General features: G+C 37.7%; 1 protein-coding gene across 3 annotated transcripts in view; it reads right to left on the bottom strand.

The window, feature by feature from the left end:
* CLCN3 (chloride channel, voltage-sensitive 3) overlaps nucleotides 1-14,721 on the bottom strand; it is a 54,797-nt gene extending 40,076 nt beyond the window's left edge. For 2 of the 3 annotated variants that reach the window (XM_009893737.1, XM_009893738.1), the window contains exon 1: nucleotides 14,546-14,721. In XM_009893737.1, coding sequence (XP_009892039.1) covers nucleotides 14,546-14,705 — 160 coding nt within the window. In that variant the 5' untranslated portion in view covers nucleotides 14,706-14,721. The remainder of the gene's footprint in view (nucleotides 1-14,545) is intronic. The other variant, XM_009893740.1, reaches the window with a different exon arrangement.
* Between the last annotated feature and the right edge of the window lie 4,027 nt (nucleotides 14,722-18,748).

Here is an 18,748-nt window from a genome sequence, read left to right as displayed (position 1 = left end):
GTGGGGGGGGGCGGCGGGCCCGCCGGCGCCGTTGACACGGCGAAGCTGCACCGCCGTGCGCGGGCTGGAAGGCGAGGAAGAGATCGGAACTTACTTCCTCCGCCCCCCCCGGAGCCGCACCGGCAGAGACTTTTTCAACTAGAGCCACCGCCACGTTTTATTTGGAAGGGACATAAAAGATCCAAAGTCACGTACTACCAGCGGGGGGGGGGGGAAGCCTGTCTCCCAGTAATTTTCTTTATCCTTTTCAAACGTCAAAATAGTTACCAGCGAGGAAGAACCCTGGAACCTGCTAAGAGCCGAGGGCTCTGCCCCGGGGCGGGTTTGCTTCCCCCACTGTCGCACACACATCCCCCCTCCCGGCGTAGAACTTCCGATTCTACCGAAGTGAACGTCAGCATTGAACATAGGTAATCAAAAACATTAAAGAAAGAATTTAATTACATATCTAACCAAAATGGTCTGGTGTCTCCATTTTTTTTTTTTTTTTTTTTTGGAGGATTATTCTGGTATTACAACCTCATAACATCCATATTTATAACAAAAAGCTCTGGGGCGGGAAAAAAGCAAATGTAATAAACGCAAGTCCGTACTTCAGCTTGAATTACTCTACACATTGACAAAATGCTCCCAGTCCCTTAAAAGTCACAGCCTCAAAACAGGTAACAACCCACGCCAACGCTGACCCAGGCATCCATGGGATACACTGTCAAACAGGGACTCCTACAGCTCTGGCAAAACCCAAGCACTTCAACAATCATCAGTATCTAAAGACAAGAAATGGGAAACCAACTACATTATTGCTTGCATCCAAAACAGATGTTACGATATATTGTATCCACATATTAATTTATGTTTACTGGATGATCTTGTACTGGTCCTATCTTGCAATTACAGATAAGAAAACCATTTTACATGAGATTTCCATGGTTAGTTCATCTGTAATGAAATACTTACATAACATGTGCATATTGTTTTTCGTTTTTTCCCCTCCAGCAGGTAACATAAAATTATCATTCCTTGAGCTATTATTCTCAGTCATTTTAAGTGTTCTGCTTCAGTAAAACGTGTCATACATTAACTACACTATCACTTAAGTTGCAGAGATTCATTTTTGTCAAACCACATAAAAGTAAAATAAATGCCCTGAAGAGCTGAAAATGGATATGCAAGTCACTAGACATACTGCCTCAGTGGAACATTTCAATGCATCTTGTACATATGTGTGTGTATACACACAAACATAACAATTTACGTAACTGAGGGGTCCCAGAGAAATTAGTGAGACTTTTGGACACTTGGCAAAGTTGAGACTACTGCATGCCTGCAGTACCAAGGCCATGCAGTTCTGTTCACACAGGAGACAAAGAAAGGAATTAATTTTATTATGTACGCCTTTTCATCTCTGTAAGTGTGACAAACAACTATTTTAGTTGCCAAATGCATTAGTTTCTTAAATAATTTTCCAAGTATGTTAAGAAAGTTATTTCTTTTCTAAGCCAATGCCAATGTTACAAGCTGCATACTGTAAATGATCTTTTTTTGAGCACAGAGTAGGACATAAAAATATTGGGATTTACTTCACAGACCCGTCAATAAATTAAATCTTTAAAATATGGCTCCAATGCAAACGTTGAGAAAATGCTCGTATCTCTATAGATGGAAAAACAAGTGAGAATGAAGGAAGAAAAATACCTCACATATGAGCATACAGCAAAATATATTTTAAAACCTTAAAGACTATCTTATCTCCAAGACAAAAAGAACCGTTGAGCCACAGATACTCAGTTCTAAAATACTGGTGTCTCCTATTGATTTAAAGAGGCATCTCCATTTGCTGTCATCTATACAAGGAAATACTTTCTGAAGAGTAGCCTCCTACAATCACCTTTTCATCAAGAGCGACTTAGTCTTTAAGATAAAGGGTGTAAACTAGTTGGAGGCATAGCTGATAAACTTTAGATATGAGGGAAAATAACGACAAGAAGTCTGCAGTGTAAAACAGCTACAACTTCATACTTGCTACATAAAATTTCAAGAGTCTACCTAATATTAAATTGTAACAGCTCTTCCAAGGTCACTGCTTATAGACAGGCTGCCAAATAGTCCTTTCTTTGTCTAGCCTTAAAAAGCACAACAGTCATTTTCCCTTCTCAATTACCAGCAGCTTGTGTTCTCATTGTTCATAACCCTACCACTGTGTACATTTCCCTTCCTATAATACAATGAAAAGTGGTTTCTTGTTTGTGTTTGGTTTTTTTTAAGCAAGAGAGAAAGATACTATGCCTGCTAACCTGACCTAGTTAAGCCAGTCTTCTTTTAGTATCTAAAAGCCTATACAATTTCATCTTTCGAAATTACTCTTTTTCTAGCTGGTTTGAAATAGTCTTACTGTAACTGCCTGATAATTCTACATTTAAGAGTATGACAGTGATTTCTGTTGTGAAGTTCAGCAAATTCCAAAATTGTAGTTAGTGAAATGGTGTCTCTAGGTAACTAGGTATTTTGGGTATTATGGAGTACATACATTATGAACACTTGTTGTAAGGCCTAAACTTCGTTTCACAACATCTTATTTTCAATGACTGATGTCCTGCTTTGAGGTAACTGCGAACCCCTTAAAATGGCCAATTTAGTACATAGAATAGCTGGTATGTAAACAACAGGTTTGTACAGCAGCTTGCTTTCAAGGAGGTTTCACCATAGTAACTATAGGCTACAGCCTCAATCCCAGAAATCCTCCATGCCTGAATAACTTCACACATCTGAGTGTTCCCATTGTTCTCAACAGGCACACGCTGTTGTTAACCATCACTTAGATGCATATATTTTTGCAGAAAAGGGCTTTAAATCCACTGTTCTAGAAATATCACAACGTATATGGGTGACACACTTTTAAAGCATACTGAGAATGAAGAAAGATACCTTAATCCTTCCTCCACACCTTATCTTCTCCCTTTTAGGGAGAGAGAAGAAACACATTCAAGATAAAGTATGGGAAAATATAAGAAGTAGTCAGAGGTTAGAAAAATCAGACACACCCAAGAAAGGTGTTTTGAGGTGACATAACAAGGTCAACGAAAAGAAGGGGAGTATCACAACCCAATGTTGGAGGAAACACCTTAATTCTGAAGCACTATTCCACTATTTCATATTAAAAATTAAGCTAGGTTTAAGGAAGACACCAAGAACCTTGTTACATATAAACCAAACATATTCTCTCAATTTCCTCAATTACTTGGTTTATCTTGGTGATAGGATATGTAATTTAATTGCACCAGGTAATGAAAATTAAAATCACGTTTTTTATGAGATTCCAAATGTAAGACTAGCGATGCTGAATGATTTCATTAAAGTAACAAGAGATGCCAAAAATGTGTCTGATAATTACAAATGCTAGTGTGACTGATGCAGAAGACTGGTGACTCTTAACTGTCATTTCTTACTTATTATAATTCAAAACTAAACCTTCTTCAGCAGAGCTAGAAGATAATGTTCTCTTGAAAAACGCTACATAATAGAGTGCTCCTCAAAACAGCTACCATCTCCAACTACCCTGAAAATAATCTAACTCGTATGCACCCTCAGTTGAAGGTTGGGCATGAAAGCATCCATTTACAACAGGGTGCTGAAAGAACACGCAAAATGTCTCAAAACCTACTGTGTCCCATTCCTCTTCCCTCCATTCCTTTTCTTTCCAGCTTTATTCTCCTACCTTTTTTTTCCCCAATTTCTTCTTTCATTTACCCTTTTCTCAATCCATGTTGCCAAATTAAGCCAAGTCTAATTCCTCTACCAGTTTGACTTCTCCTCATACTTGACTTGTCTCAGTTTACTGATCTTACAGCCCCTGCAGTCTGACTTTGTTCACTCTGCATAAGATCATACAACTTTCTCATCTGGGTCACACAGAGTCAGATATGGGAACACTAAAGACGATAAAAGAAGGACAAACACCCTTCTCCCAGTTCCGGTACCCAGACATAGTCCAGGATGAAATAACTCAAAGATGTAATCACAGAAAAGGAAAAAGAGAGAGGGAAAGAATTCAGTTATACATAACTTCAAATTAATACACAGGAAAAAAAAACAACCAACCCCTTAAATTACGGAGTCCCAAACTTCATTCGTTTATCAGCAGTATATAGAACTCTGTGCTTGATCACAGTGGCATTAGCAAAATGCTCCCAGTTGTGTATCAAGCTATATACAGAAAACTCCATTAAGCTGTTTCCATTGCCACCTCATCAAAAGCCTCAATGAGGCAGGCAGGCAATGACAGGAAAAAAAAATAGACCAAATATAACATAATAGCAGAAGAAAACAAATTAATAACATACACTGTTGTGTAGTTCAAGGCAGATGGGGCTTAAACATACAGGAGTCAAAAAAAAACCCGAATAATATGCTTAGCAGTAATATACAGTAATATTTTTTGCTATTTGGATTTTATTATACAGAAAAAAAAAGTTTCTTAATCACAGTTTCTTTTTTGATAATTGTTTCTTTCCCACAAATTAATTACTTAATTTTGCTCACAATCATTTCACCCAGAAGAGAACACTTTATATTCCAGGATCTAGCCTAATAAGCTTGCTTCTTCACTGGCCAACCACAGGTTCTTGAATTATTCTTCTACAGTACTGTATAACTTCCAATGGTGCTTTTACTCACTGTCCAGACAAGGAAGATGGTAATTGAAGGCAAACCCAACCAGCAAACAGAATGCAGTAGAACAGGTCATATAGCCACAAGCATCTTGTGTAATCAATTCTGAGACTGACTTCCCCCCAGGGCAGCTGAACCTTCACTTCGAATCAGTGAAATACAAGTAAATGCTCCCCACTGCCATGCAAAACTTCAGGGCAGGAGAAGAAAAAAAAATAGACAGAAAAAAGAGGAAATATTGAAACCATGATGCAACATTAACACCTAAGACCAAAAATAAACTGCAAAAAACCCAAATGTTTGGTCCCTAAAGACTGCTTTGACATCTTATCAAAGCCCAAAACACTGAAGGCAAGACTACTCTCTACAGTTTTGTTTTCACTTATTTCTGGGGTTGTCCATCACGCTCTTCTTGATCTATGAGCACACGATGCTGGAAGAAAATCATTGACAACAACAGACTACATATAGCTATCAGCTGTGAGAGGTGGGGTTTTTCCTTTTTTTTTTTTTTTAAATTGGTCAGCTTTACACTGGCATTAAAAATATCTACTTTTGCTGTGCTATCATGCAAGGACTTGAAAAGAAAAGCAGGCTATCTTCTGCAAACAAGTTGCTTTCTCTGATTCTCTAAGAGACTCTTAGCTACTTTCTTTCTTTCTCCTCTTCTTTTTCTTTACAGGGTAGGCTTTTACTAAGAAAGAAAGTCCTGCTGCATTTTCACCTTTGCATACGTGTCCTTTCCTCACACTCCAATGTGCTAAAACTGTAGTTGTAACTCATCAACAAAAAGATTTGGCATCCTTTGTAGGAAGCGATCCTGGCTTACTTAGCAGCATTCCTAAAGTTTACTTCTCTCTTTTCTAGGACTAGCCAAAACTCTGCTACCGATATCATTCTGGTTTTCCTCTTACCTAAGTGCATATAAGGAAATAGGTTTTATCTGCTAGATTGCCCTTATTCTTTTTTGGGTTGTTCATTTTTGGCCACTATTTTAAACTTACTGTTAAAAATATGTGCAGGGGATAAAATTACAGCACCAACATATATTCCTTCCTACATATGCCATATATATTAAGCTTACTTTCTATCTTCCAGAATATTACATCTTTTCCATAAGCTGTGTGAACATAGTGTCAACAGTAATTTTCTATGTTGATAATAGATAATACTATACTATGCCAGGCATATTTGAATGCCATGAAACTGAGCTCAATACTTAGTAGTTTTCAGAATGAGACTTGCTACTCTATTTCCATGACGTGCTCATTTTCCAAATGCTGTATGAAGTTCTGATCCCTCTCCTTAAGTTACAGATACTAGAAAAACTTCAGAAAGGGGTACTAAAAAGGATCCAAAGCATGAGATAGTTGCAAGGTCTAACTGAGAAAACCAGAAGTCCTTAACCTGGAAAAGAGATAACTGAGGAGGAAAATAAGTAGCAATGGAAATGAATTTTCATCATCTGTTCCAATAAAAGAGCTCTCAAGATAGTTACTGTTTTAGAGGATCAAGACTGCTACAATCGACAAGGGCAAGGACAACAAGCAGCTTTTGCTAATGAGTATACATTGTATACAGGTATAGCAAAACGTAAGCTATAAGCAGTGTGTTACCTCACACTGGGGATTTATAAATATACCTGCTCACTGATTTGCTGTAATTAAAATCACTGATGGAGTTCTTTTCTGGGGGAAACTTGGGATTTTAATCCATGATTCTTTCCTCTCTCCTTAGAAGCGGGAGAGGGACTACCACCTTTCACAGTGACAGCACCATGCTATCTATGTGTTAATCCCTGTTACCTTCTACACGCATATGGCCAATGCACGACAGGCCTTATCGGAGTATGTGTATTTGGCAAGACAATCAAGTCATCCTCGTTTCAGGTCACCCTGTCCTAGTTTCATATCAAACCTTTCTGTATCAACAGCAGTTTCACTTCAATAAGAACCCCCTTAACCCCTACGTATCAGCAGAAAGAACCCGCTAAAACCCCTACCTATCAGCAGAAAGATTTTTCACAGCTGCAACTATCAACAACAACATCAACAAAAAAAAAAAGAGTGTAAGCATGTATGCCGTACAAGGGTGAGTGACAAGGAAGTCCATGTGTCAGTTCATGCTAACACACAGGCCAGAGTTAGCCTAGGCAAGACTCCAGCAGTTACAGCTGTTCTCAGCAGTATTTATACCTGGATTTAGGTTCAAAATAAAGAAAAGAAGGTGGTTCTTCACATAAAATGTAGCTAAGCAGTTCGAGCTTGCCAAAGGATGGTGTGGGTCCTAAAGAACTGCTTTAAGGAAGAGTCAGTGGAAGAAAACTCCAGGGATAAGGACTAAAACACTTAAAATTACCACCACACAGTTAAAAGAGGCCCTCAGCCATACAAAATTGCTGCACAAGTACTCAGATGAACTATCGCTTTCTCATCCCGTTCTTACTCTTGCTTAAGCACTGACTTTTGACCCCTGGCAGAGACAGGATGCTGAGCTAGGTGAATTTGTGGTTTGACCCAGTAGAGCTGTCCTTGTGTTTCAGGGACATCATAATAACGTCTTCCAGAATACATTTCTGTCTAATGCAAGCATACAAAAATCTTTCACTTTAAAATGTATTTATTAGCTGGTAAGCAAGTACAGTCTCAAAGGCGGAGAGCAAGAGTGCAGCCTGACATCAATTTGGTTAAAATCGTATCTGCCTCCGTTGGCTGAATTGAGAGAACAAATCAAAAGTAAAATTAATAAATGAAATATTATTAAAGCTGTAGTGAAAATTGTTTATTTAGTACCTAAAGACTTTAAAGTTGTATTAGATGTAATTATTTTATTGTATGCTTCAGACATACCTACATATATGCCATCACATTTCCTCTGCTTTCATTTCTTCACCTTACACTATTCATACAGCACGCCTGGAGAAGGACACACTTATGATAACACTATGCCAGACTGTCAAGTCAGTAATAACTGCCTCAGCAGCATCCATTAACAAAGCCAGTGCGCTTTAAGCACTTCAGCAGAGCTGCAGAAGGAAACCAACAAGATTATATAATATCAGAAAGATGGAAAGAACAAATTACTAGTATTATGATTCATCTTCTTCCAGAGTACCAGGCTGGAAATGCATATGCTTGTGTGCTTTGGAAGATGAAACTCAATTTTGTAAATACAACTTTGGCAGGAAAGACTGGTGAGACCATTCAAGGACTGTTGGCAAGGTTAAGTTCTAAAACCAACACAATTCTTGTATCCTATAAACAAGTAGTCAAAGAACTGGCCATGGCATTTGTGAGAAATTGAAATGGTCAAAATTTGGTTTTAAATATTTAAGAGAACAAGAAACTAATTGGTTACTAAAACTCTACATACACACTGCCATAATTTCTGTCCCTCAGAAAGTCTAATGCCACACCAATCCAGACTAATACTGTAACACCATTACAGGCTGATCAACTAAAACAATATCAAGTGATTTTTCATTTTGCACAATAATCATGTTAAAAAAACCAAACAGATCAGTGTTCAGAAAAATCACTATCACAATATACAGGTAAGATGCAAAAGACATTTAAAAAACGTGCAACTCACTGATTCGATAATGACATCCAATAACTAAGATAAAACATTTTTTTCCCCCTTAACCTAGGAAACTTCCAGTCTTTTTTTTTTTTTTCTTGTTTTCTGCCAGGAATTTTGAAATCCTTGAAAGAACTTTGTTAACTAGCCCAGTTGTCCATGTAAATATAATGTATAACAACTTGTGCTCCAGATAGATGGACAAAATTAACTTCATGCATTACCAACAAAAAAAGTAGAAGAAAACATGTTTACGTATTGTCAGATAACCTGTGTTCAGCTGCATTAGTAGTATGCAGCACAGGCAAAATGTCGGCAGCTCCAGCTACAATCCAAAAAAGAGAAGGTAAATGATAACCAGTTACTGACAATTTAACTATTCAAAAGAAACTAGCTGTGCCTCATGCTTGCCCTTGTGATCAGAGCAAGTCACGTTATCTCACGCTTCAATTTGTATGGCATCATTTGAGAGCAAATATATTCCTTACTTAAGAAGAACAATGAGCCCTTTCATGCAAATGTTGCTAACTTGGAAGATAGGTTGTCTGTAACTTCGGAAAGAGATATGTCAAACTGTCATAATGACTATTCAGTCAAGTCGGTTTTATACCCCATAGATAGAAAACACAAACAATGGCAATGGTGCAAAATGACTTTGAAGACCCTTCTTCATATCAGCTGTGGACAACAGGAAGAATCTGTTAATTCAACTTCCACACATAAAGTATATAACAGGAACTTAAGTTCTTTATGCAGGAAATAAGTTATTTTATTCTTTTCATTGTATTCTTCCTTTTCTTTATAAACTGCAATATGCTAAACAAGCATACATGTGAAAGGACATTCATGTATTGTTGGAAAAGATAATTGTCTAGATCTTGCTTGAACAATTAACCTCTGATGTGGTATGAATGTCTTTATTATATAAAACCACCTGTATTTGCTGAAAATTACATTCTGTTCCTCAAATAACGCCATAATATTAGTTCACCGTATTGTATTTTTAATGTTGGTATCTAGGGTGCTGAAAACTGATTGGTTTGGTTTCTCACTTTAGGTAAAGGACTCCAACTCGTGTAAGGACAGTTTAGGAGAACTGCAGTGTTTTATACCATGACCTGTTGGCATATTCTTTTCTTTTAGTGGTGCTGCTATCACTGCAAGGAGATAGTAGCGGCGGTAGCAGCAGCTTTTGAATTACCAGTTTACAGGTTGTCAGATTAAGGTTAACTATTGCCAATTTTATGCTAACACCATATGCCAGACTGTAAACTGTCTCCACACTGAAGTCACAATATAAGCAACTAAGCTCCTTCAACTGAAGCAGGAATCACTATAGCTATTGAAAAGAACGCCAGGCTCATTCAGGACTCAGACTCCCACAGACAGATCAAAGTACCTTGAGATGTAAACACCATGATCTCATTTGTTTGCAAACCATTTTTACTGCAAATAAGGTTTAATCATCTGATTTCACTCAGTGCCTTGAAAAAATTGCAGTCTGACAACATCACAAAAATCCACCTCCTGCTGAGCCTCCCCTACACTTAAATAAAAAACATAGTGAAAACTGATGCAGTTACATCATATAAACAGCCCTTAATTCAAAATAAAATTATGGAGACCTCTCAGTTTCACCTTGGTTGTTGGCTAACCCTGAGTCATAAAAGGAAAAAGTTTGAACTTTTGAAGAGACTTGTTACACTCTTCAAGCCCAGCCAGTAGCCAAGAATTATGCGTGTGTCAAACTTTAGAGAAAGGCGAGGCAAGCTGCTGCTGAGAGAAAAAGAATGGATTAGACATTTCATTTTCTCCTTCATATTCCTTAGTTAAAATATTAATCTGATAATATATTTCAATTCTGGAGATTTCACTTCTGTTTAGAAAGAATTCTTTTTTCCCCATGTTAAAGCGATGGAGAACAAACTATCCTAGTGTAACTTTTTTTTTTAAAACTAAATAGTATAGATCTCCTCCTAAAAAATTTAAACCAGTAAGTATTAGCTTATATGACTTAACTATTAAAGAACAGATAGCTTCTCAATGGTAAATATAACATGTTCAAATTGACCTGGCAAGAAGCAGGGCAAACAGTTTAAAAATAAAACATAGATAAGTCATGATGAAAGTGATCTCCAGAGATTGCATATATGCAAGTACATTGTACATACAAGCATTTTAAGACATCCTCCCTATAAAGAGGCAGATACCTCTGTTATCAGTATAATGTCACCGTACTTCTCATTAGGCAGCAGTTCTACAAGGAAAAACACTAACTTCAGTACTACAAAGAGATTACTTTTGATAAGCAACAAAAGCAAGTTTTGACCAAGGCTGAGAGGCAGCATCCCTTTGAGGCAGGGCTTTGGTGCAAGCCATCCAAACCCCCACACGCATAGCAATTTAATTATTCAGCATGTCAAAATACACTACACTCAAAGAATTTACAATTTCATGATACCTACTAGTTCTCCATGATGCTGCCACTAAGAGTCTGAAATTTATGCAAAGAAAATAGCTACTGGAGAACACGTATGATATACTCTCTAATAATAATTATCATATAAATACTATACATATATATGTATTTAGTATGTAATACCACATATTCACAATTTCTATATTCTTCTCAGATGACACAGTGAAGGACAGGTAACATACATGCTTTCAGATGGTGTCAAGAGAAACAAGACTGTTGTACAGCATTGTTTTTAACATAATGGCGAATCCCTCATATGGAACTACACAAAACCATTCAAATTGCAAATCAGAGGTGACACTAAAAAGGCAAATCTCTTTTAACTACGTATTAAAGATATTTAAAAGTCTAGGTGATAAGGCGTTCTGAAAGCGGGTTCTAGTTAACATTTGCTTGTTTAGTCTCATGTAATATAACAGATTTTCCCACACAAGACAAGTAGTATATATCATTAGTATTCTTTCCCAATATCATCCAATTTCCACATGCTTTCAACAGAAGGCATATTCACCACTGAATAACGGCCTCAATGGCTTTGTAAGCCTCAGTTAAGTGCTTAAGTATGAGTGGTAATGTGAATGGCAGTACTGTGCTGGCTTTATAGAATTGCTGTCCTGACAGCCAAGGGACTTACCAAGCCTACTAAAATGAGCAGATTTCTTCCATTAACTTACTGCCCTCTGAATGAAGGGGAAAGACTACAATTACTTTAGAAATTCCATATTCTTAGATTTGTAACTGCATAATATATGTGCAGTTTATGGTTCAATTTTCATTAGTCAAAAAAAAAGAAGAAAAAAAAGAAAGATAATTTCTTAATCCTTCATTTTCTCTTCATTGCATGGTCTTGATTTTTTAAAATCTGTAATTCTATATTTTATTACATAAACTGTAAAATTATGATGAATACTCTTGTCCATAGCGACTTACCCAGATTGGATAAGTTCACGTCTGTGCTCATTTGTACCGCAAGCTGATATTCTGCAGCTATGCAGCTTTCAATTTAACTACGTTATTTCCGCAATCATTTTAAGTACAGATACGTTATTGCCATTTTGTCTGTGTTGCTAAGAAACCAGGCTCATAAATTCTTCCAGCCCTACGGACTTAAAACACAAACTATATGTTTAAACAGGGCTCCTGACGTTTGGCAGGGTTCACCAGCTAAAGCACAGAGTTGGACCTAATGCCTCTGCACTCAAAACTGTGCTCTGGAGGCCCTCCAGTGTTGCGAAGCACGGGATCTTCCAGTTACCAAGATGGTCCTGCCCTTCCTCAGGAGGTGGGACAGATTCTGTATGGTGAATTCATCTGTACTCAGACCCAGCAGATCAAAAATACATTAAAAGACAATTAAAGGATAAGAGTATTTAAATAATAATAATAAAAACAAACAAACAAAACAGTTGATGCTAGAGGAATACAAAAAGGGCACATGCAGTCCAGCAAGAAGTGCTTGCTCAGTCTTGTCAGTGTGATTTCCTGAATTAAAAACACACCAGAAAAACTACCTTACACATTTGGAGACCTAAGGAATGAGAAACACAGGTACTCACCTCCTGCATGTAAGCTTATTTAAAACTTTTTTGGAAGTACGTTCTTACCACCTTAACAAGAAAATTTACGCCAGATTCTGATCTACTGCGAAGATATTTACTATGATTTACTGTGCAAGAAAATATTTTCCATGCAGGGACACACATAAAGCACCGTTCACTTAAATAAAATAATAGTGCTTATTACCCGTGCTGTCTCTTACCAAGTGACCAGAATTGTGGCAAGCAGATACACCATCAGGAAAAAATTCAACTCCAGGAAAGAAAATACATTAATATTTATGTTCTAATGCACATTTTAATACTTCGCCATTACAATGAGATAGGGGCTGCTGGCATGTGTAGCAATTAGCATTGCCTTTGACAGTGTAAACAAAACAACCACCACATCCGTTTGGACTCAGTTTACAGATCTAATTTCACAAGAAGTAAGAGGCAGAACACTGGCTCTGAAACTATTTATTTTACTGCAAACTTATTTCTCCTTAAAGCGATGGAGAGGATTTATGTAAACAATAACGAGTAGCTTCAGACTTTCAGTACAGGTTGCAAATATTACGTTAGACATGCAAGGTACTCACTTTATTAGAAGTGCCAGATATTCAGAACAAAGTATTACACACAGAAGCCAATTGTTCACTTAATCATTTCCTAACTATCAAGCGCTTGACTTCATCATTCTGGTGTTCTCTAAGTAATTTGGCAGAAGGAATTTTTATGTGGATTGAAGGGGTCCTGGCTCTTAAAACCTACGTTAGTATACAAGTTAAATAACTGCACATTCACAACATATCTAATTACATACAAGGAATACAGATGAGAAGGATGCTTACGATGATGTGACACAACTATCTAGTATAATGCTAACATCCAATTGTTAAGTCTGGCAAAAGGAAATTGCATGAAGGAAGACTCTGCAGGGACAGAAGTTGACTGAATGTTAATGGGGGAGAAAAGGATGATAAAAAAAGAAAACTCAAAAGGCTGAGTTTGATTTTAAACAAGAAGAAGCGCCAAGAGTATATACTTAACCAAGTTTGCTATCTTAAACAGAAACTGCATTCTTTCCCTCCTTCTGTTCCCCTCTTTGACCACTGCTGAGACAATGTTAACGCTTTCACTCCATTAACTGCTTCGTTAACAATAATTAAAAAAAAAAAAAATAGAAAAAGAGAAAGAGTTTCCCAGTTCTTTCTTCTTTGTATCACTTCAGTGCTTTTATCAGTGCTCACAGTAACAAGTTTTCTTTGCAATTTTTCACCTGTCAAAACTTCAACTCATACGGTGCTGTTGCTTTTAACACCTCTACCTGTAAAATTTTTTACCTCTCTTTTTGTTGTGGTTTAACCCCAGCCGGCAACTAGAACCATGCAGCCGCTCGCTCATACCATATACCCGCTTTCCTCCCCACAAGAAGGGGGGTGGGGAGGGGGAAAGGGAGAAAAAACCCCACCTCTTGGGTTGACATACAGGCAGTTTAATAAAAACAATAACAGAAAAGGAAAAACAACAACAAAAACAACAATAGTAATGACACCGGTCACTCACCACCCAGTGAATTGGCACTGCCCGGAGCAGTGATTGTGGATTCCCACCCCGTGGCTAACCCCCATTTATATATTGAGCATGACATCTATAGTATGGAATATTTCATCAGCCATTCTGTCTTTGCTTATGCTTCTATGAGAAGCTGAAAAAAGTCCTTGAATAGTGTAAATATCACTTAGCAACAACTAAAACCAATAGGTATTATTGAGATTCTTTTCACAGCAATCACTAGAAAGAAAATTAACCCTTTCCTAGCTGAAACCAGGGTACTTTTACAGATCTGAAGCTGAATCAAGCAGAAGAGATTTATCTCTAGAAGTAATGGTTCAGAGATCGTTAATTTCTGCCCCAAAGAAATACTGAAGACAGTGAGACTTTCAAAACCCTGCTGCAGCTAAGAAAGACCAGGTAGCTGCAAAATCTTTCCCCTATTTGACAGTACGTTTGTCATTTGCCAGAAGTAAATTAGTATCTGCCTTATATCAGAAGTCACCCCATACAATGTAACTGTTAGGCAAGCATACAGAAAACTGTTCAGCCCCTTTCAGGTTTAAAGCATCCCTCTGAAGGACAGATTAACCATAGAAACATTAATTAGTTATGAAAAAGGGTTGGTTCATTAAAAAAAAAACAAAACAACAACACACAACCAAACCAAAACCCCACAAAAATACAACCCTGAGAAATTTTTCAGCTGCAATTAACATTAACTTACCAATCGATGCATCACCATCCAACAGATTGTCATCTTCAGAGGTCTGAAAGTCCATAATTACACCTGCTCCATCTAAAAGCTCCTCATCGCTGCTTGCACTAGTTATACTGTTGTAACTGTTTCGATAGTAGCCTCTATGAAACAGCTGCTCAGACTCCATTTAGCTGCTTTTTAACCTGTATAAAGAAAATGAGTTATTTTCTATTTGAATAAGCACAAAAGACTGAGAAGTTTGTATCAAATAAAACAAGTGTATTTCATGCTTTGGGGAAGAAATATTAAGGTCACAATACTGTAAGTTACAAAAAACATAGCAGTTAATACAGAACATTTTATATAGAGAAATTTTTACATAAATCTTTAGTGATTTTTAACCAGATGATGCTTTCTCATCCCTTCCTTGGTCTCTCATCAGTTCTATGTTATCATTCTGAAAGTATTTCACTTTCAGTACAGGTGGTTGGAATATGCATGTCCTATCCGTACAAATGTGCACTGCACCAGAGCTGGTGCAAAATCCAGCCACTGTTAGGGTTAAAAAACGAGTTTCTTTAGTCGTGGTATCTTTACACTATGTCTGCTTGGTGTGAAACAGATGGCAGGCTAAAGTTGGAGTCCCCTGAAGAGCAACTGTTCACTTTTGCACAGAAGAGCGAAAAATATAGAAGTGGAAAACAGTTCAAAATCTTTGTGTCCATATGAAGCTTTCAAAACCCTTACCTATATGCCTTTTGTTTGGTTGTTATTCTATTTTTAAACTCAATGAGGTGCCAGGAACACATGCTTTTTTGCACATTCAGTATAACACTAACACATCAGGTTTCACAGACTCAGGCCAAGTCTTCCTTTGCCTTGTATAGTTAAATCAACAGAAAACTTCGTGATTGGGGTGGGAGGACAAGATGTGATCACACCTTGATTCCATGCTCTTTATCCAAAGAAAGTCTTGTGTTTGTCATTTCTCAAAGATCATCACTCCTTGTTAACACACAACAGCCCAACATACATTTTTTTCAGTAATAAGAAACATGTCATTCCCTCCAAGCGAAAGAGATACCCCTCCAACCCACCTCCAAATCTTTTCCTTACACCCTTTTTCCTCTGCTTATCTGCAAATTCTGTAACCATTCACAGTAGCTGTTACAGAGGGAACTTCATTAAACCCCTATATAAATCCACAGCTCATCCACACTGTAAATACTTTACATAGTGCCGAAAGTCCAACAGGATTATCGAAGAGCTGAAACAGGTTACAAAAGAGCACGATGACCATAAAATAGCTTTCCTTCTACACGGCAACAAAATGGATCAGGACTCTTCAGTCTGGAAATGATGTAACGTAGAAGATGACAAAACAGATGTCAGCAGAATCACAAGCGGCATGAAGAAACTGAAGAGCATCCATTGTTTTTCAGTAGTCCCTACATGTCATAATGAAAGAAGTGAGGTGACAACCAGAGAAGAAAGGGCTGATGCTTCACATGGCATGTAGGGAAGTGGTGGAATTCTGTGCCACTTTGCAGAAGTACACACTGGCTCATACAGCAGCCTGACAAACTCACAGAAGGAAAAGAAAAAAAAACAAACCTAAAACCATCAAAAGCTATTAAAGACGACACCTCTGGTGGAAATGCTGGAGGCCAGGAGAGCATTCTGGAGACCTGTATATGCTTATTCTGTTCTTACACTCTTCCCTAGAGATCTGCTGTTGGGCAAGACACATCCTTTTGGCTTTACTTGTTCTCGTTTCCTTAAAAATTATTTAGAATATTTACAATTTAAAACATACTCTCTCTCCAAATAAATTTCTTCCATTCATCTTTTTGAGAAAATTCTTCTTGATCTTCTACCATTTCACAGCCACTGAGAAAAGCTTCTTAATGGACAGCCAAAAAAATTTCATACTGCCATATTATGAAATAGATCAGATCACCATTTGTAGTTTGTTCAGAAGCTATACTTGAAACCGTTTAACAGATATTAACTTTTCCCACACAGTAATTTTTGACATTCCCAATAAGACAATACCTACAAAGAACAAAAGAAGTCAGATCACAAACAGCCTATTTCCTTACTATGGTCACAGAAAGTCCTGTTAATATCACTTTGCCAGTACTATCATAAGTGGAAGCCACACGCACAGCTGAAATGAGACATTGGGACTTCCTAGAAGTGTTTCCACTCACTGCATCATTCGTCACCTTCCTCCACCTGCTCCATGCATCAAAATTATATTCTAGACTCTCATCTGCCAAGCAGCCTCTTGCTTGAGTGAAATCTTTGTTACTTTTACATTAATCTGATTTTCCCTACATTCTAATGAGGTTAGCAAGGAGACGGAAAACTCCCCTGCCTTGTCCATAAAAGCAGCACTAGAAGACAAAAAGCACAAGACACAAACCTCTCCCTGTAGCACACCAAGTTTTAGTCTGCTGTGTTCTTTTCCTTCTGTAAATCTGACTTTTAACAGTTATTTTTCACTTATGTAGGAATCTTTATTACAAAGAAAACAATTAACAAGTAAGAGAAAAACCACCATTCAGTTAGCAACCACTAAGAGTTGTTTGTAAATGTATCAAAACAAAGAGGTAGCAAACCTAGACCCCAAAAGTACTACTAATTCTGTGTAAAGCTCAGGCCTCCAAACTCAAAATTTAAACTGCTCCAAGAACCCCTGAAGATCCTTATGGCAGTGTGCAAAAGTGAGAATCTCTCTCTTGTAAGCCACAAGCAGAAATGCAACTAGCAAAAGCGATTACTTGACCTCAGAGAGAATTGATTCTATAGTATTAACAGTCACAAACTAAGGAGGCATGAGTAGTAAATTCTGTTATTAACGCTTTGCTGTTATGTTTGATGCATACTGAAGGCATGGCTAAAGCCTACTTAGTCTTTTAATTATTGTACTAAGTTTGGAAGCCACATACAGGTTTTTCATCTAATAAAGACATCTTCCTGTAATAGCCTCAGCAGAAATATTTATTACAGTAGAAAGGTGGAACACTGTAAACGTCTCCTTTAAAAAAAAAAAAAGAAAAAAGATAATTTTCTTTATATTAAACTCCACAGCTTCAGTTAATCTTACTACAAACCTGTTTCTCAGAATAAGAGAAATAACTCTCCCTTTGGACACCTTTTTAACCACTTCAGAGAAATGTCAAAACAGTGGATTACAGATATTAAATCTTCCAATCATTAAGAAAATGCTTTCAGCCTGGTCCACAACAGAAGAGAAACCTTCATCAGTCAATAACTGACAAACAAAACCACCAGACTCTCCAGAGCCAGACCAAGCATACTGCAAAGAATCCTTGCATCATCTCTGCGCAACCGTGATTCCACATGCCAACTCCTCTGGCACGTACACGCCTACAGCTACACGATAGGTGCGATACTACAGGCCACCTCTTCTTGTTTTGAAATGCTACATGTCTCCTGCTGGAGAAGTATTGCTTTTGACAGACCTCTCCAACAATCAAGCAGAAGCTGTAACACCAACTCATTTTGAGGACTGTAACCAAGATTCGTATGAACAGTAAATTAATTCTCCTCATTCCCAGAGAGTCAACTACCCCAACTGCTTTGTATCTGACACTTTCAGATACTGTCTTACAGCAGCATGCAGCAATGGCAGAAAACTAAGACCATGAGAATGTTAACTATTCTATAAGCTTCACATAGGACTAAAATTTTACTTCTTGAGAGCATGTCAGTCACTAACTAGTCCACCGCTACCTGCAATTAACGGGGGGGAGGACAGCTTAGGTCAACACACAACAGATTTCCTTGTGTGCCTTTAAGAAAAGGGTTTGTTTAACAAACTAGGATACAAAGTTAGGGATGCACTATCTTGAGCTGTGTTAAACGTTCGAGACAACTTAAAAGCGTATGCTCACATGACCTTAAAATACTGTTAGGAGGTATGAGATCCGTCTAGTTTGAGTGAAGGCAACTCAGTGATGTGGACACAAAGAGTAGACTCCTCCTTGGAAACAGATTGCTGAGAACAGCAATAATAAAGAAAATGAAGAGTCAGGAAAATGTTTTTTCTATGGTTACAACAGCCAGAAGAGAACCAGTATCGTGACTAACCCAGTCTGGTGCAGATTATCCTTTGTGGATACTGGAAGAGTGCATTCATACAAGAGAGCCTGCACAAATGCTTATGGAGTTGCGAAGAGCGAACTAACCATCCAACTCGCC

Source organism: Charadrius vociferus, unplaced genomic scaffold (genome assembly GCF_000708025.1).
Source record: "Charadrius vociferus isolate BGI_N301 unplaced genomic scaffold, ASM70802v2 scaffold59, whole genome shotgun sequence".
Lineage (NCBI taxonomy): Eukaryota > Metazoa > Chordata > Aves > Charadriiformes > Charadriidae > Charadrius > Charadrius vociferus.
The sequence above is the reverse complement of the archived record's forward strand: the minus strand, read 5'-3'. Positions and strand labels throughout refer to the sequence as shown.